Source organism: Phyllobates terribilis, unplaced genomic scaffold (genome assembly GCF_046119375.1).
Source record: "Phyllobates terribilis strain yellow unplaced genomic scaffold, ASM4611937v1 Scaffold_7__3_contigs__length_470593459, whole genome shotgun sequence".
Classification (NCBI taxonomy): Eukaryota; Metazoa; Chordata; class Amphibia; order Anura; family Dendrobatidae; genus Phyllobates; species Phyllobates terribilis.
The window spans coordinates 420,091,575-420,114,513 of NW_027362767.1; the positions used below are offsets into that span (position 1 = coordinate 420,091,575).

General features: G+C 44.2%; 1 protein-coding gene across 1 annotated transcript in view; it reads left to right on the forward strand.

The window, feature by feature from the left end:
* The window catches only part of LOC141155124 (uncharacterized), a 153,984-nt gene that overhangs the window by 19,557 nt on the left and 111,488 nt on the right, over positions 1-22,939 (forward strand). The window contains exons 4-9 of the mRNA XM_073641796.1: positions 6,963-7,094; positions 7,186-7,314; positions 8,428-8,526; positions 8,762-8,851; positions 9,116-9,214; positions 9,451-9,537. Of these exons, the coding sequence (XP_073497897.1) occupies positions 6,963-7,094; positions 7,186-7,314; positions 8,428-8,526; positions 8,762-8,851; positions 9,116-9,214; positions 9,451-9,537 (636 nt within the window). The remainder of the gene's footprint in view (positions 1-6,962; positions 7,095-7,185; positions 7,315-8,427; positions 8,527-8,761; positions 8,852-9,115; positions 9,215-9,450; positions 9,538-22,939) is intronic.

The window sequence follows — 22,939 nt, forward strand, 5'->3', positions numbered from 1 at the left end:
GGCTATGCAAGGCTTAGCACCCATGCGACCTGAAGAGCCACCACGACTTGTGGTGAGAGGCAGAGTTGTGTTTGAGGATGCAGTTGTTGACGTGCTTCCAGTACTACGTCTCTGTCCAGGAAGGCGCAACCTGACCTCGTTGTCACTAGCATTCTCCTCCACCTCCTCTGCTGACCTCATCTCTTGGCTGACTCTGGGTTGACAGTAAGTGGGATCTGCAACCTCATCATCATCACCCTGTGTGTTATCACACCCGTCGTCCTCAGAGCCAACCTCTTCCTGCCCTGACAAAAAACTAAAGTTGTCGCTCGAATCAGGTATTTGAGCCTCATCATCGTCTTCCTCATTTTCTCCACCAACAGGAGTTACAGTTTGGGAATGAGGGTCTACATTATGGTCAGAACCTTTTGCGTCTGGTCCTGGATCCGACTCATAAAGATTCTGGGCATCAGTGCAGATCATTTCCTCGTCTGGATTCACAGAAGCTCTGTAGCCGACCTCTGATTCCCATGCTATAGTATGAGTAAACAGCTCTGCAGACTCAACCATCTGTTCTACCCCATACTCAGATGGGTAGCTGGAGATTTGGGAGCTGTGAGGAAGCAAATGCGATTGGGGTGACACATCTGAGGACTGGAGTATTTGTGATGTTGAAGTTGAGGTGAAGGAGAACCCACCTAAAGGAGCACTTGATATCCGTTGAAGCACCTGCTGTTTTTGTGCCTCATCTGGAATTTGTAGCGATTGGCATGGCCATAAGAAAGGGATCTTATCACATTGTCCGCTAAAAGAAGTAGACATTTTAGTTTGGTTGGAAGATGGTCTTTCTTCTGCAGATTTTACTGTTGGTTTAACACCTACCCCACGGACACAACCTTTTTTCCCCTTCCCAACACGTCTATTCCCCTTTCCACCAGCAGCAGGCCTTTTGCCACTCATTTTGGTGGTTAACTAATTCACAACTCTAGAGTTGTTTGCACAAAAAAACAATGTATGGGAACCGAGCAGAGCTGAGTGGCCAAACTGTGGTATTAGGCCAAAACTATTGACTGGGTTAGATGCAGAAAAAAATTATATTCAATTTGCAACCTGATGGAGGTCAGTATAGATGGACTAATAGACCAAGTCCCACACACTGCTAGAAGCCCAAATATTTTTTCAGAGCTAGATGCATAAAAAAATTATATTCAATTTGCAACCTGATGGAGGTCAGTATAGATGGACTAATAGAACATGTCCCACACACTACTAGAAGCCCAAATAATTTTTCAGAGCTAGATGCAGAAAAAAATTATATTCAATTTGCAACGTGATGGAGGTCAGTATAGATGGACTAATAGACCAAGTCCCACACACTGCTAGAACCCCAAATATTTTTTCAGAGCTAGATGCAGATAAAAATTATTTTTAATTTGCAACCTGGTGGAGGTTAGTATACATGAACTAATAGACCAAGTCCCACACACTGCTAGAAGCCCAAATATTTTTTCAGAGCTAGATGCAGAAAAAAATTATATTCAATTTGCAACGTGATGGAGGTCAGTATAGATGGACTAATAGAACAAGTCCCACACACTGCTAGAAGCCCAAATATTTTTTCAGAGCTACATGCAGATAAAAATTATATTGAATTTGCAACCTGATGGAGGTCAGTATAGATGGACTAATAGAACAAGTCCCACACACTGCTAGAAGCCCAAATATTTTTTCAGAGCTAGATGCAGAAAAAAGTTATATTCAATTTGCAACCTGATGGAGGTCAATATAGATGGACTAATAGACCAAGTCCCACACACTGCTAGATGCCCAAATATTTTTTCAGAGCTAGATGCAGATAAAAATTATTTTTAATTTGCAACTTGGTGGAGGTTAGTATAGATTGACTAATAGACCAAATCCCACACACTGCTAGAAGCCCAAATATTTTTTCAGAGCTAGATGCAGAAAAAAATTATATTCAATTTGCAACCTGATGGAGGTCAGTATAGATGGACTAATAGACCAAGTCCCACACACTGCTAGAAGCCCAAATATTTTTTCAGAGCTAGATGCAGAAAAAAATGATATTCAATTTGCAACCTGATGGAGGTCAGTATAGATTCACTAATAGAACAAGTCCCACACACTGCTAGAAGCCCAAATATTTTTTCAGAGCTAGATGCAGAAAAAAATTATATTCAATTTGCAATCTGATGGAGGTCAGTATAGATGGACTAATAGACCAAGTCCTACACACTGCTAGAAGCCCAAATATTTTTTCAGAGCTAGATGCAGATAAAAATTATTTTTAATTTGCAACCTGGTGGAGGTTAGTATAGATGGACTAATAGACCAAGTCCCACACACTGCTAGAAGCCCAAATATTTTTTCAGAGCTAGATGCAGAAAAAAATTATATTCAATTTGCAACCTGACGGAGGTCAGTATAGATGGACTAATAGACCAAGTCCCACACACTGCTAGAAGCCCAAACATTTTTTCAGAGCTAGATGCAGAAAAAAATTATATTCAATTTGCAACCTGATGGAGGTCAGTATAGATGGACTAATAGACCAAGTCCCACACACTGCTAGAAGTCCAAATATTTTTTCAGAGCTAGATGCAGAAAAAAATTATATTGAATTTGCAACCTGATGGAGGTCAGTATAGATGGACTAATTGACCAAGTCCCACACACTGCTAGAAGACCAAATATTTTTTTAGAGCTAGATGCAGAAAAAAATTATATTCAATTTGCAACCTGATGGAGGTCAGTATAGATGGACTATTAGAGCAAGTCCCATACACTGCTAGAAGCCCAAATATTTTTTCAGAGCTGGATGCAGAAAAAAATTATATTGAATTTGCAACCTGATGGAGGTCAGTATAGATGGACTAATAGAACAAGTCCCACACACTGCTAGAAGCCCAAATATTTTTTCAGAGCTAGATGCAGAAAAAAATTATATTCTATTTGCAACCTGATGGAGGTCAGTATAGATTCACTAAGAGAACAAGTCGCACACACTGCTAGAAGCCCAAATATTTTTTCAGAGCTAGATGCAGAAAAAAATTATATTCAATTTGCAACCTGATGGAGGTCAGTATAGATTCACTAAGAGAACAAGTCGCACACACTGCTAGAAGCCCAAATATTTTTTCAGAGCTAGATGCAGAAAAAAATTATATTCTATTTGCAGCGTGATGGAGGTCAGTATAGATGGGCTAATAGACCAAGTCCCACACACTGCTAGAAGTCCAAATATTTTTTCAGAGCTAGATGCAGATAAAAATTATTTTTAGTTTGCATCCTGGTGGAGTTCAGCATAGATGGACTAATAGACCAAGTCCCACACACTGCTAGAAGCCCAAATATTTTTTCAGAGCTAGATGCATAAAAAAATTATATTGAATTTGCAACCTGATGGAGGTCAGTATAGATGGACTAATAGAACAAGTCCCACACACTGCTAGAAGCCCAAATATTTTTTCAGAGGTAGATGCAGAAAAAAATTATATTCAATTTGCAACCTGGTGGAGGTTAGTATAGATGGACTAATAGAATGATGCTATGCCCAAAAGGTTTTACTTCACTAGGTGCAGTAAAAAAATTGGTATTCTATACACAGGTGGTGTAGCTTGCAACACAGATAGGCTACTCCACTGACTAACACACTCTGCAATAGGCCAAAAAGGATTAGCTTTGCTAGATTTAGCCAAATGTTGTGAAAAAAACTTGCACAGCACTGGCACAGACCTGCCTGGCAAAAACTGATAGGAACTGATGTAACTTAGTCCTGAAAAGGACTGCAATTACAATTAGTCTTTACTCCCAACCTATCTATTTAAGACCATAGACCTGCCTGATAAAAGTCGTAGGAAATGCTGTAACATAGTCCTTAAAAGGACTGCAATCACAACAATTCCCTACTCCCAAGCTATCTGTAGATTTGTGCGAAAATTGCCTTGAAATTAACAAGGTATAGCGCACACAGCAACAGCGGTGCCGTCTAACACGCAGCTGCAGCAGTGAGAAAATGGTGGCAACAGGGAAAATGGCTGGGTCTTATAAGGCAAGGACATGTGACATACACTGCCAATGACACATGCCCTTGCTTGTGTGAAAAAAAGCACTTCGCTCCGTGTTTGCGCTGCTGATAGGCTGACAGATTGCACCTCCCCACTGTAAATGCGGGAAAGAGAAAAAAAATGGAGATCTTCATTATTCCTGCAGAGATCCATCCCCTGCCCCTCCCCCTGCCCCGCTGTACACTCAAACTGCGTATTAACATTAATTTTCATCATTACTGAGAAAAAATCCAGTTATGATTTTGGTGCACGAACAGTTATCGAACATAACCTCGAACAGCCAAATTTTTTTCAAATCGTTCGTGTTTGCCGAATGGCTCGAACACCGCCCAAAACAGCTCGAATTTGATATTGGCGAACAGTTCGAGTGGAACAACGCTCATCTCTAGTCATGACACTTTCCATGTGTCGCTCCTTAAACCAGTTTGCCTGACAAAACTCATTGAACCCCAACCTGCTACGGACACCAGGGGTGATAATCTCGAGGTGCAGGCTATTATGGGGTCTAAGATGATTAGTGGAAAATAAGGTTACCCAGTACACTGGAGGGGCCATGGATCTGAGGATCATCCCTTGGAACCGGTGGAGCACATTCATGCTCCCCTGCTCGTTGAGGAAAATGAGTGTCAAGTGGAGGGGGATTTTAGAAGAGGGGATAATGTTAAGCGTGGGGCATTTGCTGGATTTGAAATGGGTTCAGAACCATCAGTGGATTCTGTGGTCTCCTGTCGGGTCCAGCCAGGGCTGATGCTGCTCAGCATTGTCATCAGTCCCAACACCTAGCTGGTGCATGAGATGTACAAGCTGTCTCTTGGGTCTTTGTTTCTAGCAACATGAAGCGTAGGTTGCGGAGGGAAACAGGGCTGTTACAGCCTAAGTCCAGGATTCACCGCACTGAGCATGCCTGTGACATGGCTGACCGTGATTGGTGGTTTGGGAGTCAGCTGATCGGGTGACCTGGCACCGCCTGATTGGTCGCGGGTGACGTCACCAATAATGCGACGGTGGGCAGGGCTTAATCCTTAAATAGCCCGCCCACAAACATCGCGGCATGCTCTGATCATTGAGCTGTGATGGTGTTGTTGTGTGGACGCTTGGTCGTTTGGGCTTCACGTGTGCTATAGCTTCTGTCAGCCATGTTTAGTGGGGAATAGGCAGCCTTAGATGGAGGGAGGCAGGTAGCTTTGTCTGACAGTCTGGCTCCGACAAAGGGGTTGCCATACACCCCAAACAGTCTGCAGACGCCATATTCCCTGCACCGCCTGTAAGCCACGTGGAGAGATACTCCTCAGTCCGGTAGCATGCCGGCTGGGAGCACGTATACGCCGGCATGTATCACACACGCATCCTAGCGCCTGCTGTGTAGTCCCTGTGCTGTAAACAGGGCTACAGATACATTATTTATCGCACATCTCTCGTGCAGTTAACGGAGATAGTGCGAATCCCTATTCCCGTTCCAGTGTGCAGTAACACGGAAGGGATTGTTATTTAAGTTGGTTGTTTTACCTTCTCACCCGGAAGGTGTTCGGCCGCAGTCCTCCAGGCTGCATCGCGGACCCCGGGTTCGGTTGCTTTCCATTATTTAATAAAGTTGTTTGCAACCATCCCTTTAACATAATGTATTGTGGATTTTGACATCTCTTTGGGATGATTATCCATTTGTAGAAGCCATCCTCCTTTTAACTTCAGCTTTTTAACAGATGGTGTTATGTTTGCATCACGAATTTGTTGAAATTTCATTGAAATGTTCCCCGTGCCATTAGCTGCAACACAACCACAAAGCATGATTGATCCACCCCCATGCTTAATGGTTGGCGAGATGTTCTTTTCCTGAAATTCTGTGCCCTTTTTACTCCACACATACCTTTGACCATTGTGTCCAAAAATTTCTATTTTAACCTCATCGGTCCACAGGACTTGTTTGCAAAATGCATCAGGCTTGTTTAGATCTTCTTTTACATACTTCTAAGGCTGGATTTTATGGTGAGGACGCAGGAGAGGTTTTCTTCTGATGACACTTCCATGAAGGTCGTATTTGTGCAGGTGTCTCTAAACAGTAGAACAATGTACCACAATTCCAGAGTCTGCTAAATATTTCTGAAGGACTTTTGCAGTCAAATGGGAATTCTACTCTGCACTTTATATAAAATTGTGAATATTGCCTTACTTAGTCATTTATTGATATATGAAAATTCATGGTATGCTTCTCAGTTTATGTGATCACATGGTGAACCTAGGAATCTCATGGCGATATGCTCCCATTAGAGGGTCATTATTTCAGTCAATAGAATTGCCTGTATGATGCAATTATATGGACTGTTCTGGATAAGTTTTCCACTGGGAGGAATTAAGGCTCGTATCAAGGATAATGATTATGATTGCACGGTGCTGTCATAAAGAGAAATGTAGGAGATCATAATTCAGTTACCCTGACTTTATACTTATATTTTATTCATTTATTTAGGAGAATATATAGAGAAGGATAATTTATTTATTCCAGCAGCGGGCTGAGATGATACTGTCTGTAGCTTTTCATGTAATGCTGAACTGATGAATAATGGGATGTATAGCAGTGCGTAAAGGAATAATATGCTGGATGTAAGCCAGTAATAAAGTTAGAGTCTGAAAGGAAGAAAACAAGTGAATGAAATCCATGGAAATAAGATGAATGAATATAAGAGAAATGTGACAGATAAAAGAAATTGGAAGTGCCTCTTTAACAGCTTACTTAAGACAGATGTATCGTTAAAAGGCTTAAGAGGGAGACATCACCATTCATTGGGTTATTAATGACATACTGTTTAGGGTTTTGGTAGTAACGTTCTATGTATATATTCAGAACTAGAGGTGGATACACCTGTGTGAATTAATTATTTAATTTTCTATTTTTTACAGCTACAACTACAATTCCTGCAAACCCCACATCTGTGGCAACTAAGCCCCCTTACACCGAATTTTGCTTCTGCCCTTGTACCTCTTATAATTTGGGATATTGCCTCCGTCCTTTCTACTGTGCTCCATGTCCATGTATGTACTTTGCTTTAGTTCATTAGAACCATAATACACAAGATTAAAGTCAACCCAAATAATATATAAACATTCATTTGTTGTTTTTCAGTCACAACAATAAAACCCACCACAACCACCATAATAACAAAGCCCACCAAACCTGTTAAATGTCTATGCACCTGCCTAGGTCACTTCAAAAATTACTGTGTCCGGCCGTCCTCCTGTTCTCCATGTACAAGTAAGAAATCTTCTTATCCTACTTGATTTTCTTCGATTATTTACTTCCTTTATAATGATGACTGATCACTAGAGCTGCAAGGGTGGAAATTACTTCTTAACTTTTTCCACACATAGCCACAAATCATCAAGACTAAGGTATTGTATTCCAGTCTTGATAAAGAGTGTGCTGGAGTAAGATGCACTAAATTCAATTAAGGTGTGTGTCTCTTTATCAGTTTGGTGCATCTTTTAGCTGCTGTGGAAGGGATTAAAGCTCATATCAAGGATAATGATGATGACTGCACAGTGCTGTCACACAATTAAGTATAAAAGCAATTTCAAGTAATGCTAAACCGATGCATTATGGGATTTATACCACACTAATACTGCGGCCTGTTGCCACGTTTCCTTCTATATGTGTACACATGTATACAGTATTTCTTCTTGCGTTCTTTTAGGTAAGGTTTGAATAATTGGGGTTGAAAAAATTGTCAAAAGTGAATTATAGCATTATACAGATTGTATGGTGAAGGAAAAGTGTTTATGGCTTTGGACAATGTAGGATAAAAAAAGACATAATGTGGCTAAGAATGCGTGAGCCTCCAGTGGCATCAAAAGCATCATCACTACCACTGACTGCAGCTGCTGTCAAGGCAATGATACTATTAAAAGAAAGGTTACAGTAGTCCTCCTTTGTGTCTGGCAAGAGTATTGGTGGAAAAGAAGTGGACAGCATTATGGAATTTAAAACACATCACTAGTCTCAGTCTCAGCAGGATAATGTTATCTCTGACAGTGACACCATCAGATTGATTTTGTTGATTTCTCAGAACAATTTGCTTGATCGCAAATGCCTGAGAGGGATAATTTTTGAAACATTTTTATTTAAAAAAAACACGAATAGTCTGTTGTGCACTGTGCTATTAAATGAGCTGTCGGATACTACCGAGTTACCATCTACATCTTTGATGAGATCACTTTAACATTACTAAGTTTGTGTTTGCATTAAAGATTGTCTTGCTTTATGTTACTGACCACATAACACATGCTATGAGCTAACTGACCGCCATTACATTCTCCTCTTTATTAGAAATAATTCATCTTTTTTATTTTTTATTTTGTTTTGTTCCAGGGCCAGGTAGTACTACTACACAATATCCACCAACTACAGCCATGCAACTTATAACTACAAAACGCCCAACAACTTCTACCATGCCATCTACTACTAAAGGTATCTTACTAAATTTATTAAACTTCCCATAAGGTATTGGATCTTCAGCCTTGCTATTTGGCGTTTTTCCACTTGAAGAGTCTCTCCAACAAAATAAATTTTGGAATCAATCTAATGCAAGTGAATCTATCAGCCTGCTTTTCTATTCGCCTCCTTCCTTGGCCAAGTTGGCTGATCATGTCCATCCTGTATAAATAATGATGATGAAAATAATATTCATGTCTTCTGAACATAGGAAATGATCAGTGCTGGTGCCTTCCTCAACTCTGCACCCCAGAAATGTACTACAGTTATCTATGTCTTCTTATACCGTGTGAATGTCCACGTAAGTAAGATTTATCTCAATATTATTTAACTGTTTTCACTTTAAGGCAGAATTTTATAATTTACATGTAATATTGAATCTAAATAGGTGCAATTATCTTTTCTGATTCAGTTCTAAGGTTGTGATTGCATCAAAGGTTGACTTGCTCTGTGTTAGATATGTCACTGTCCTCATTACATATGTAATGACCACCATTATATTGTTTTCTTTCTTAGGTATAATTTCATTTTTTTTCTTTATTTTCTGCTTTTTTTGTTGTTCCAGGGCCAGTCAGTACTACTACACATCCTCCAACTACTAATACCATACTATCTACTACCACACAACACCCAACATCTACCACCATGCCATCTACTCCTAAAGGTATCTTACTTCATTTATTAAACTTACCATAAGATATTGGTTCTTCAGCCTTGCTTTCTGGCGTTTTCCCAAATAAAGAGTCTCTCCAACAAAATTAATTTTGGAATCAATCTAGTGCAACTGAAACAAATAACTTGCTTTTCCTATTCGCCTCCTTCCTTGGCCGAGTTGTCAGATCATGTCCACCCTGTATAAAGAATGATGATGATGATAATAATCATGTCTTCTGAATATAGGAAAGGACTGCTGGTGCCTTCCTCAACACTGCAGCCCAGATATGTATTACAGTCCTCTATGTCGTCTTATACCGTGTGAATGTCCACGTAAGTAAGATTTGCCACAATATTATTTAACCCTGTGATCTTTTTAAGGCAGAATTTTACAATGTATGTGATATATGGAATCAATGTAGGTGCAATTTTCTGCTCTGATTCAGTTCTGAACTTATTGTTCTACAGTACTGTGCAAAAGTATAAGCAGGTGTGAAAAACAATGGTGCAAAGTGAGAACGCTTCAAAAATAAAAGTGTAATGATTTATGTTATCAATTACCAGAATGCAAAGTGAATGAGCAAAAGAGAAATATAAATCAAATCATTATTCATTGTGACCACTGGAGATGATGGAATCAATTCTACTCGAATCAAATTCAATTTGTCTGGTCCCGGTGAATTCAAACAATTTGCAAATCGATTTCTGTGAAACGGCAATAAAAATGTTTGCCACCTGTCCACACATTGAAGAAGAGTATAAATCACAAAATGCTGACATTAGTTCAGGCACGAGCGGGTGGGCTTCCCCATAATGCCTTGCAGCTATTACATCACATAGTACAATGCAGCCAATCAGGAGAGATTATTATAGCCTGCGTAAAAGCTAAAGCAGGGAATGCAGCCGCCGTTTGAGGGTGATTTTAGGACAGTGAGCAGACGTCAAATCTCACAGCTCAGCAATAGAGATGGGAAGAGAAAGCGCTTAAACATTAGACAAATACTACAGGCAATAATATGTTGAATAACGGCAGCAAAGAAGATAAGAGTATTAGTCTGTGAATAATACAGAATTTTATTTGATATTGGGGAAGAGAAAGGAGAGGTGGAGCTGACATCCTTCCTGATTCATTACAATCACACATTTTTTTCATTCTTAAAGAGAATCTTTCATCAGGTTTTTGCTGCCTAATCTGAGAGCAGCATGATGTATGAGAAGAGACCCTGATTCCAGTGATGTGTCTCTTATTGGGTTCTTTACTGTTGTTTTGATAAAAGCACTTTTTTATGACCAGAAGAATGTCACTAAAGGACTAGTAAATCTGCTGCCATGTAGTCCAGCATATTCATAACCTCTGTATAACTCCACCTCCACCACTGATTGACAGCTTTCTGCCGATAAAGAAAACTGCCATTCAGTGGTGTCGGTGGAGTTATACAGGGTTCAAGATTCAGTGATCTGGTAGATCTATAAAAGGTAAAGCAGTAATTTTATCAGAACTTCAGCAAGCAGCCCAGTAAGTGGTAATCACTTTCCCTTCTCCATGCTGCTTTCAGAACATTTAGCAAAATCTTAGTGAAAGATGTACTAGAATTAATAAGCAGGTCAACACAATATTTTTACAGTAAAAAAAATGTGAATTTAGTGTCCCACAGAGTGTCTGCTCACATGTGACTGTTCCGAATAGTTACAATTCTTGTGCAATTCTTTATGTGAAGGGAAAATTCTTTTATTTTAAATACAAAAGAATATTGGAAAAAATCCAGACATTTAACTTCAATTGTGTGCCCCACAATGTACAGTCTCATGTTAAAGTTTGTGCACCCCTGGTCAAAATTACTGTTATTGTGAACAGTTAAGCAAGTTGAAGATGAAATGATCTCTAAAAGGCCTAAAGTTACAGATGACACATTTCCTTTCTACTTTAGGAGCATAAAAATAAATATATCTTTTCAACTTTTACATTTTAAAAATTGCAAAAATTAAAATGCGCCGATGCAAAAGTTTGGGCACCTTGCATGGTTATTATCTAGTATCGCCTCCTTTTGAAAGTGTCACAGCTTGTAAACATTTTTTGTTTACAGATAAGAATCTTTACATTCTGGTTTGAGGGATTTTCTCTCATTCTTCCTTGGAGAATTCTTCCAGTTCTGTGATATCCCTGGGGATATCTTGCATGCACTGCTATTTTGAGGTCTAGCCACAGATTTTCAATGAAGTTCAGATCAGGGCACTGCCAGGGACATTGTAAAACCTTCAGCGTGCGTCTTTTGAGGTAGTGTATTGTGGATTTTCACATCTCTTTGGGATCATTATCCAATTTTAGAAGCCATCCTCCTTTTAACTTCAGCTTTTTAACAGATGGTGTTATGTTTGCATCATGAATTTGTTGATATTTCATTGAAATGTTACCCGTGCCATTAGCTGCAATACAACCACAAAGCATGATTGATCCACCCCCATGCTTAATGGTTGGTGAGATTTTCTGTTCCTGAAATTCTGTGCCCTTTTTACTCCACACATACCTTTGACCATTGTGTCCAAAAATTTCTATTTTAACCTCATCGGTCCACAGGACTTGTTTGCACAATGCATCAGGCTTGTTTAGATATTCTTTAACATACTTCTAAGGCTGGATTTTATGGTGAGGACGCAGGAGAGGTTTTCTTCTGATGATATTTCCATGAAGGCCATATTTGTGCAGGTGTCTCTGAACAGTAGAACAATGTACCACAACTCCAGAGTCTGCTAAATATTTCTGAAGGTCTTTTGCATTCAAATGGGCATTCTAATCTGCACTATATATAATTTTGTGAATATTGCCTTACTTAGTCATTTATTGATATATGAAAATTCATGGTATGCTTCTCAGTTTATGTGATCACATGGTGATCACATGGTGAACCTAGGAATCTCATGGCATTATGCTCCCATTAGAGGGTCATTATTTCAGTCAATAGAATTGCCTGTATGATGCAATTATATGGACTGTTCTGGATAAGTTTCCCACTGGGAGGAATTAAGGCTCGTATCAAGGATAATGATTATGATTGCACGGTGCTGTCATAAAGAGAAATGTAGGAGATCATAATTCAGTTACCCTGACTTTATACTTATATTTTATTCATTTATTTAGCAGAATATATAGAGAAGGATAATTTATTTATTCCAGCAGCGGGCTGAGATGATACTGTCTGTAGCTTTTCATGTAATGCTGAACTGATGAATAATGGGATGTATAGCAGTGCGTAAAGGAATAATATGCTTGATGTAAGCCAGTAATAAGGTTAGAGTCTGAAAGGAAGAAAACAAGTGAATGAAATCCATGGAAATAAGATGAGTGAATATAAGAGAAATGTGACAGATAAAAGAAATTGGAAGTGCCTCTTTAACAGCTTACTTAAGACAGATGTATCGTTAAAAGGGTTAAGAGGGAGACATTACCATTCATTGGGTTATTAATGGCATCCTGTTTAGGGTTTTGGTAGAATGTTGCTATTAGTGTTGAGCCACCCCCGTAGTGTTCGAGTTCGGTTCGGTTCGTCGAACACCCGTGTGTTCGCCGAACTGTTCGTCGAACTGTTCGTCGAACACTAGAGATGAGCGTTGTTCTACTCGAACTGTTCGCCAATCTCAAATTCGAGCTGTTTTGGGCGGTGTTCGAGCCGGTCGGCGAACACGAACAATTTGAGAAAAATTCGGCTGTTCGAGGTTATGTTCGATAACTGTTCGTGCACCAAAATCATAACTGGATTTTTTCTCAGTAATGATGAAAATTAATGTTAATACGCAGTTTGAGTGTACAGCGGGGCGGGGGGAGGGGCAGGGGATGGATCTCTGCAGGAACAATGAAGATCTCCATTTTTTTTTCTCTTTCCCGCATTTGCAGTGGGGAGGTGCAATCTGTCAGCCTATCAGCAGCGCACACACGGAGCGAAGTGCTTTTTTTCACACAAGCAAGGGCATGTGTGATTGGCAGTGTATGTCACATGTCCTTGCCCTATAAGACCAAGCCATTTTCCCCGTCGCCACCATTTTCTCACTGCTGCAGCTGCGTGTTAGACGGCACCGCTGTTGCTGTGTGCGCTATACCTTGTTAATTTCAAGCCAATTTTCGCACAAATATACAGATAGCTTGGGAGTAGGGAATAGTTGTGATTGCAGTCCTTTTAAGGACTAGTTTACAGCATTTCCTACGACTTTTATCAGGCAGGTCTGTGCTCTTAAATAGATAGATTGTGGGAGTAAAGACTAATTGTAATTGGAGTCCTTTTCAGGACTAGGTTACATCAGTTCCTATCAGTTTTTGCCAGGCAGGTCTGTGCCAGTGCTGTGCAAGTTTTTTTCACAGCATTTGGCTGAATCTAGCAAAGCTAATCCTTTTTGGCCTATTGCAGAGTGTGTTAGTCAGTGGAGTAGCCTATCTGTGTTGCAAGATATACCACCTGTGTATAGAATACCAACTTTTTTACTGCACCTAGTGAAGTAAAATCTTTTGGGCATAGCATCATTCTATTAGTCCATCTATACTGACCTCCATCAGGTTGCAAACTGAATATAATTTTTTTCTGCATCTAGCTCTGAAAAAATATTTGGGCTTCTAGCAGTGTGTGGGACTTGGTCTATTAGTCCATCTATACTGACCTCCATCAGGTTGCAAATTAAAAATAATTTTTTTCTTCATTTAGCTCTGAAAAAATATTTGGGCTTCTAGCAGTGTGTGGGACTTGTTCTATTAGTCCTTCTATACTGACCTCCAGCAGGTTGCAAATTGAATATAATTTTTTTCTGCATCTAGCTCTGAAAAAATATTTGGGCTTCTAGCGGTGTGTGGGACTTGGTCTATTAGTCCATCTATACTGACCTCCATCAGGTTGCAAATTAAAAATAATTTTTTTCTGCATCTAGCTCTGAAAAAATATTTGGGCTTCTAGCAGTGTGTGGGACTTGGTCTATTAGTCCATCTATACTGACCTCCATCAGGTTGCAAATTAAAAATAATTTTTTTCTTCATTTATCTCTGAAAAAATATTTGGGCTTCTAGCAGCGTGTGGGACTTGTTCTATTAGTCCATCTATACTGACCTCCATCAGGTTGCAAATTAAAAATATTTTTTTTCTGCATCTAGCTCTGAAAAAATATTTGGGCTTCTAGCAGTGTGTGGGACTTGGTCTATTAGTCCATCTATACTGACCTCCATCAGGTTGCAAATTAAAAATAATTTTTTTCTGCATCTAGCTCTGAAAAAATATTTGGGCTTCTAGCAGTGTGTGGGACTTGGTCTATTAGTCCATCTATACTGACCTCCATCAGGTTGCAAATTGAATAAAAAAATTTTCTGCATCTAGCTCTGAAAAAATATTTGGGCTTCTAGCGGTGTGTGGGACTTGGTCTATTAGTCCATCTATACTGACCTCCATCAGGTTGCAAATTAAAAATAATTTTTTTCTGCATCTAACCCAGCCAATAGTTTTGGCCTAATACCACAGTTTGGCCACTCAGCTCTGCTCGGTTACCATCCATTGTTTTTTTGTGCAAACAACTCCAGAGTTGTGAATTAGTTAACCACCAAAATGAGTGGAAAAAGGCCTGCTGCTGGTGGAAAGGGGAATAGGCGTGTTGGGAAGGGGAAAAAAGGTTGTGTCCGTGGGGTAGGTGCAGAAGAAAGACCATCTTCCAGCCAAACTAAAATGTCTACTTCTTTTAGCGGACAATGTGATAAGATCCCTTTCTTACGGCCACGCCAATCGCTACAAATTCCAGATGAGGCACAAAAACAGCAGGTGCTTCAACGGATATCAAGTGCTCCTTTAAGTGGGCTCTCCTCCACATCAACTTCAACATCACAAATACTCCAGTCCTCAAAGGTGTCACCCAAATCGCACTTGCTTCCTCACAGCTCCCAAATCTCCAGCTGCCCGTCTGAGTATGAGGTAGAACAGATGGTTGAGTCTGCAGAGCTGTTTACTCATACTATAGCCTGGGAATCAGAGGTCGACTCCAGCGCTTCTGTGAATCCAGACGAGGAAATGATCTGCACTGATGCCCAGAATCTTTATGAGTCGGATCCAGGACCAGACGCAGAAGGTTCTGACCATAATGTAGACCCTCATTCCCAAACTGTAACTCCTGTTGGTGGAGACAATGAGGAAGACGATGATAAGACTCAAATACCTGATTGGAGCGACAACTTTAGTTTTTTGTCAGGGCAGGAACAGGTTGGCTCTGAGGACGACGGGTGTGATAACGCACAGGGTGATGATGATGAGGTCGGAGATCCCACTTACTGTCAACCCACAGTCAGCCAAGAGATGAGGTCAGCAGAGGAGGTGGAGGAAGATGCTAGTGACGACGAGGTCAGGTTGCGCCTTCCTGGACAGAGACGTAGTACTGGAAGCACGTCAACAACTGCATCCTCAAACACAACTCTGCCTCTCACCACAAGTCGTGGTGGCTCTTCAGGTCGCATGGGTGCTAAGCCTTGCATAGCCTAGGCATTTTTTCAGATCGATAAAGATGACCCAACTCGTGTTATCTGTAACATTTGTCAGCAAAAGCTAAGTAGAGGCCAAAAAATACATAGTTTGAGTACTTCATGCATGAACCGGCACATGGACATGAAGCATAAGTTGCAGTGGGAAGCTCAGTGTGCTACAATGCGGTCTAGCCGGCCGGGCCAACCACCGTCTGCCATATCTTGTGCATCCGCGGCCTCTTCATCCTCTGTGACTGGGGGGACAGCAGTCACACCTGTTTTGGGGCGCAGACCTGCCACCTCTTTACCCGCAACAGCCAGCGTGATTGGCAGGTCATCATTTTCTTTGGAGGTGGTAACACCAGCTGGTCTTGAGCGCTGTCCGACATCGATAGCACCACCTTTGGATCAAGGCAACCTAACATGTCCGCCTGCATCTTCCTCACAGACCGGCAGTTTGCCGGGGACACCCTTATCAACCCCGTCTAAGCACAATAGCCAGCCCTCGGTCCCTCAGATGTGGACAAGTAAAAGACCATTTCCTCCTAGCCATGAGAAAGCTAAGAGGTTGAATTTCACCATCTGCAAGCTCTTGGCTACAGAAATGCTGCCTTTCCGCCTAGTGGACACAGAGGATTTTCGAGACCTTATGTCCGTCGCAGTGCCCCAGTACCAGATGCCCAGTCGGCACTACTTCTCAAAGAAAGGTGTGCCTGCGCTCCACCAGCATGTCGCACACAACATCACCGCTTTTTTGAGAAACTCTGTGTGTGACAGGGTGCATTTCACCACAGACACTTGGACGAGTAGGCATGGACAGGGGCGTTACATGTCGCTGACTGGGCACTGGGTAACTATGGTGACAGCAGGACAAGGGGCTGCTGTCCAAGTCTTGCCGTCCCCACGAGTTGTGCGTCAATCCTCTTTATCTCAAAGTTCCTCCACTGCTTCTGCCTCCTCAACCTCCTCTCGGTCTTCCACCTGCACCCAAAGCCTGTCTGGTCATGCCACAAGCTTTCTAACTGCGCAGAAGGGATCCTGCACACCTCCTTACTATGCTGGCAGTAGGGCTCAACGTCATCAGGCGGTTTTTACATTGAAATGTCTGGGAAATGTGAGTCACACAGCTGAGGAGTTGTGGTCAGCTCTGGAGAACCAATTTCATGAATGGTTGTCTCCACTGGACCTGAAACCAGGGAAGGCCGTGTGCGACAATGCTGCAAACCTGGGTGCGGCCCTTCGCCGGGGCAATGTCACACACGTGCCTTGTATGGCTCACGTGTTGAACCTGGTTGTCCAGCAATTTTTAGCCCACTATCCCAGACTAGATGGCCTTCTGCAGAGGGCACGGTCGCTGTGTGCTCACTTCCGCCGTTCGCATCCCGCAGCTCAGCGACTTACATCTCTACAGAAGTCGTTGGGCCTGCCACTTCACCGGCTAAAATGCGATGTGCCTACCCGGTGGAATTCAACTCTGCACATGTTGCAGCGACTGTGGCAGCACCGACAAGCCCTGGTGCAATACGTTCTGACGTATAGCCTGGGCCAACGAGATTCAGAGGTGGGGCAAATCACGCTGGAGGAGTGGTCTCAGATCAGGGACCTATGCACCCTTCTGCACAGTTTTGAAATGGCGACGAAGATGTTTAGTGCTGACGATGCCATTATCAGCATGACTATTCCGGTGATTTACATGCTGGAGCACATGTTAAACAGAATTCGGAGTCAGGTGGTGGCACAAGAGGAGGTGGAGGAAGTAGAGGAGGAGGAGTTGTATGCGGAAGGGCTAACATCTGCAAGGTCCAGACGGTCGGCAGCACCAGGGCGGCAGGCATGTGAGGGTGGGGGAGATGATTTTACCAGGGCGCATGGTAGCAGCCAAACTAGTGAGGAAGGTGCAGGAGCCCAGGAAGAAGTGGAGGACGAACTGATGGAAGACTCATCAGATGAGGGAGACCTTGATCACATTTCTGTTGTGCGAGGTTGGGGGGAGAGGACAGAGGAAGGAAGCATGATTGTTACCTCGCCACCAACACAACAGGGACTTGGTGCTCCTGGATGCGCAACACACATGAGTGCCTTCTTGCTGCACTACCTGCAACATGACCCTCGAATTGTGAGAATTAGAAATAATCCTGACTACTGGGTTGCCACACTGTTAGATCCCCGGTACAAAAGTAAATTTGCAGAAATTATTCCTGCCATAGAAAGGGATGCACGCATGCAGGAGTATCAGCAGAGACTGTTGCAGAATCTTACATGTGCTTTTCCACAAAATACCAGTGGTGCACATAGTGAATCTCACAGTTCCAACTTGCCAACCGTGGTCTGTATGGAATTGTTCAATAAAGGGCCCAAAATTAAGATAACATAGATGGGAGAGGTCTCTATGAATAGGAATTCCTAAGTATTTGATACCCTGTGAGGGCCAGGCAAAGGGAAAGTTGGACTGGATGGAATCCTATATGGATTTAGGGAGGGAGACATCGAGGGCCTCAGACTTCGCTGCATTGATTTTAAAATTTTACCATGTAACAAAGTGATCTATTTCAGCCATAACAGCAGGGATGGATATATGTGATTGAGTGATATATACTAGGACATCATCAGCAAATAGAGAGCACTTGTACTCGGTGCCTCCCACCTCAATCCACCTAATATTGGGGTTATGGCGAATTGATGAGAGCAGGTGCTCCGTCACTAGGATGTATAAGAGAGGGGACAGAGGACATCCCTGCCTTGTCCCATTGGTGATTGTGAAAGGTGATGAAAATGTTCTGACGCACCCCCTGGGCCTTGGGACACCCGGAGCCGGACCCTTTTTGGTGGATGCTGGTGGTTGTAGTCTTCGTGGCGGCGATCCGGTTCCGTGGCTCAGGGCGGTCAAACCAGTGGCGGAACTATTTATGTGGTTTTGATGTTTAAATGTCCGACTACGCCACCCGTGGATTGCGGTCAGAGTGAACCGCCGCTACAGGGCAGACCGCTAAGGCTGGTGTTGTGGGTGCAGCAGAGCGTAGCATAACTCCCCACGGGAGGAGTATAGCCTCAGGGCAGTGTATGCGGAGGATGGGGGTGATGGTGCAGGGCAGCAGCAGTAACGACACGGAGTCAGTGATGCAGTTCAGGGCCTTTACTCACAGTTCTTATTATCCAGACCACGTCTGCAGGTAACGGCTGCCCACGTCGTACTGTGCTCACCAGGTGAGGGGCTCAGACAACTCCCAGATAACTTTGGAGCGCTTCACAGGACCCCCTTTGTGTGTCCTTTGTCTGGCCTTTCTTACCAACACTTCTGTCCGGCTGCCTCGGGCCTCCTCTTGGTAAACTTGGCGCCAGTTTCCCTGACCCTACGTGGTGCCTTCCTAGCGGGTGGAGCAAGGGGCTGCGCCACATAAAATGTCAGAGCCTCCGGTTTCTAGCTGAGGGTCGTTTCCTGCCTCCACTAGTTCGGGGACCGGTCTCCCCCTTTGGCCTGACCCCTCCACGCAGGTGGATTCGGGCGTGCGGTGGCGACTCGCCCGTCCGCACCCCTGGGATCCCTTCATTCCTCGTTCCTGGAGCCTTCTCCGCTCCTCTTCCTTCCTTCTCCCTCTTGCAGGCCTGGGCCTCTGTTACTAGGCCCGCCTCCGGAGCAGAGCTCATGCAGAGCCCCTGCTCCCTGCCACTTCTGCTCAGACTTCTCTGCACTGAACTAAGATGGTGCCCACCTTTTATACTCCCTTCTCAATGCACCCAGGAACTGCTTCCTCCCTGCTCCTGCACTGCAGGGTTCCCCTTCCTCAGTGTTCCCTCCCCCCACTCCAGCCAGGGACAGGGACTGTCGTGCCCATCTCAGGGGCATATTGGTCGCCCTGCCCCACGGCAATGTGGTGTAATGCATGCAGGTGTCGGGTCCTGATCCACACTCCATCCTTATCTGAGAGTGAGATATCACACCTCTGGGTGAGGTGCAATACGTCTGTAGCAACCGAGCCCTCGGTGCTACAGTTCCATTTATCTTCAGCCTAGGTGACGTATTGTGATACAGGGCCGTGATTTTGGCTATAAAAGGGTCCCCTAGACCCCTACCCCAAGCTTTTTAAGAGAATCATATATGGCGTGCCAGGAGACTCTATGGAATGCTTTCTCAGCATCCAACGAGAGTATCTACTTACAAATTTTTAACTGCATCTAGCCCAGGAAATACTTTGTGCCTAGTAGCAGTGTCTGCTAGTCAGCGGATTATCCCGGCTGTTAAGCAAGCTACACCACCTGTAGTTTGGACACTTAATTTTTTCAAAGGAAATGCTTCGGGACCACGGGATACTTAGTGAAGAGCATCAGGAGGCACCCCAAGGCATAGGGGCTGGGACTGGCACTAGGATGCCTTGCGGTGGACAGCCGAGCTCGATCCTTATAAAAGCTTTTTAACTGCAGCAGCTTTAGTGGACGCTACTGGAGCTGGAATTACGCGGCTGCTGGCATGAGACTTGCCCTCCAATAGATCCTTGTAAATGGATTTAAAGTGTATTCATTCAAATTAGAGGGACAATTTAAATTAAAAAGCTTAGAGCTGCCTCCACCACAGGGGGGCTCTCTCGACCCACCAGCGGACAGGCACCAGTATTGGGAGAGGGGGGCTGGCCGTCAGGGTTCACCGCGGCTCTGGCACAAACCCGGCGACACGGAGGTGGCACGGGCAGGAGCGGACTGGCCGTCTCGGCTTCTCACTTTTTGGATTTTAGAAGGGCATGACATGCCTATATCTGTGTCTCCCCCTCCTTTTACTCCTCCACCTCTTTTCTTTTCGCATGACTATATGTACTTGTCACTTTTCCATGTGTTAGTTGTGTCTTCTGAGCAGTTTGTCAGCTTTTGGACACCTTTGAAGGTGTTTTCTATGTGTTTCTATGTGTTTTTGTTTGCCTGCCATTGGTTTTAACGGTGTTCGAAGGTGTTCGACGAACAGTTCGACGAACAGTTTGGCGAACACACGGGTGTTCGACGAACCGAACCGAACTCGAACACTACGGGGGTGGCTCAACACTATCGAACACCTTCGAGCACTGTTAAAACCAATGGCAGGCAAACAAAAACACATAGAAACACATAGAAAACACCTTCAAAGGTGTCCAAAAGCTGACAAACTGCTCAGAAGACACAACTAACACATGGAAAAGTGACAAGTACATATAGTCATGCGAAAATAAAAGAGGTGGAGGAGTAAAAGGAGGGGGAGACACAGATATAGGCATGTCATGCCCTTCTAAAATCCAAAAAGTGAGAAGCCGACACGGCCAGTCCGCTCCTGCCCGTGCCACCTCCGTGTCGCCGGGTTTGTGCCAGAGCCGCGTTGAACCCTGATGGCCAGCCCCCCTCTCCCAATACTGGTGCCTGTCCGCTGGTGGGTCGAGCGAGCCCCCCTGTGGTGGAGGCAGCTCTAAGCTTTTTAATTTAAATTGTCTCTCTAATTTGAATGAATACACTTTAAATCCATTTACAAGGATCTATTGGAGGGCAAGTCTCATGCCAGCAGCCGCGTAATTCCAGCTCCAGTAGCGTCCACTAAAGCTGCTGCAGTTAAAAGCTTTTATAAGGATCGAGCTCGGCTGTCCACCGCAAGGCATCCTACTGCCAGTCCCAGCCCCTATGCCTTGGGGTGCCTCCTGATGCTCTTCACTGAGTATCCCATGGTCCCGAAGCATTTCCTTAGAAAAAATTAAGTGTCTAAACTACAGGTGGTGTAGCTTGCTTAACAGCCGGGATAATCCGCTGACTAGCAGACACTGCTACTAGGCACAAAGTATTTCCTGGGCTAGATGCAGTTAAAAGTTTGTAATTAGATACTCTCGTTGGATGCTGAGAAAGCATTCCATAGAGTCTCCTGGCACGCCATATATGATTCTCTTAAAAAGCTTGGGGTAGGGGTCTAGGGGACCCTTTTATAGCCAAAATCACGGCCCTGTATCGCAATACGTCACCTAGGCTGAAGATAAATGGAACTGTAGCACCCTGAGGGCTCGGTTGCTACAGACGTATTGCACCTCACCCAGAGGTGTGATATCTCACTCTCAGGTAAGGATGGAGTGTGGATCAGGACCCGACACCTGCATGCATTACACCACATTGCCGTGGGGCAGGGCGACCAATATGCCCCTGAGATGGGCACGACAGTCCCTGTCCCTGGCTGGAGTGGGGGGAGGGAACACTGAGGAAGGGGAACCCTGTAGTGCAGGAGCAGGGAGGAAGCAGTTCCTGGGTGCATTGAGAAGGGAGTATAAAAGGTGGGCACCATCTTAGTTCAGTGCAGAGAAGTCTGAGCAGAAGTGGCAGGGAGCAGGGGCTCTGCATGAGCTCTGCTCCGGAGGCGGGCCTAGTAACAGAGGCCCAGGCCTGGAAGAGGGAGAAGGAAGGAAGAGGAGCGGAGAAGGCTCCAGGAACGAGGAATGAAGGGATCCCAGGGGTGCGGACGGGCGAGTCGCCACCGCACGCCCGAATCCACCTGCGTGGAGGGGTCAGGCCAAAGGGGGAGACCGGTCCCCGAACTAGTGGAGGCAGGAAACGAGCCTCAGCTAGAAACCGGAGGCTCTGACATTTTATGTGGCGCAGCCCCTCGCTACACCCGCTAGGAAGGCACCACATAGGGTCAGGGAAACTGGCGCCAAGTTTACCAAGAGGAGGCCCGAGGCAGCCGGACAGAAGTGTTGGTAAGAAAGGCCAGACAAAGGACACACAAAGGGGGTCCTGTGAAGTGCTCCAAAGTTATCTGGGAGTTGTCTGAGCCCCTCACCTGGTGAGCACAGTACGACGTGGGCAGCCGTTACCTGCAGACGTGGTCTGGATAATAAGAACTGTGAGTAAAGGCCCTGGACTGCATCACTGACTCCGTGTCATTACTGCTGCTGCCCTGCACCATCACCCCCATCCTCCGCATACACTGCCCTGAGGCTATACTCCTCCCGTGGGGAGTTATGCTACGCTCTGCTGCACCCACAACACCAGCCTCAGCGGTCTGCCCTGTAGCGGCGGTTCACTCTGACCGCAATCCGCGGGTGGCGTAGTCGGACATTTAAACATCAAAACCACATAAATAGTTCCGCCACTGGTTTGACCGCCCTGAGCCACGGAACCGGGTCGCCGCCACGAAGACTACAACCACCAGCATCCACCAAAAAGGGTCCGGCTCCGGGTGTCCCAATGCCCAGGGGGTGCATCAGAACATTTTCATCACCTTTCACAATCACCAATGGGACAAGGCAGGGATGTCCTCTGTCCCCT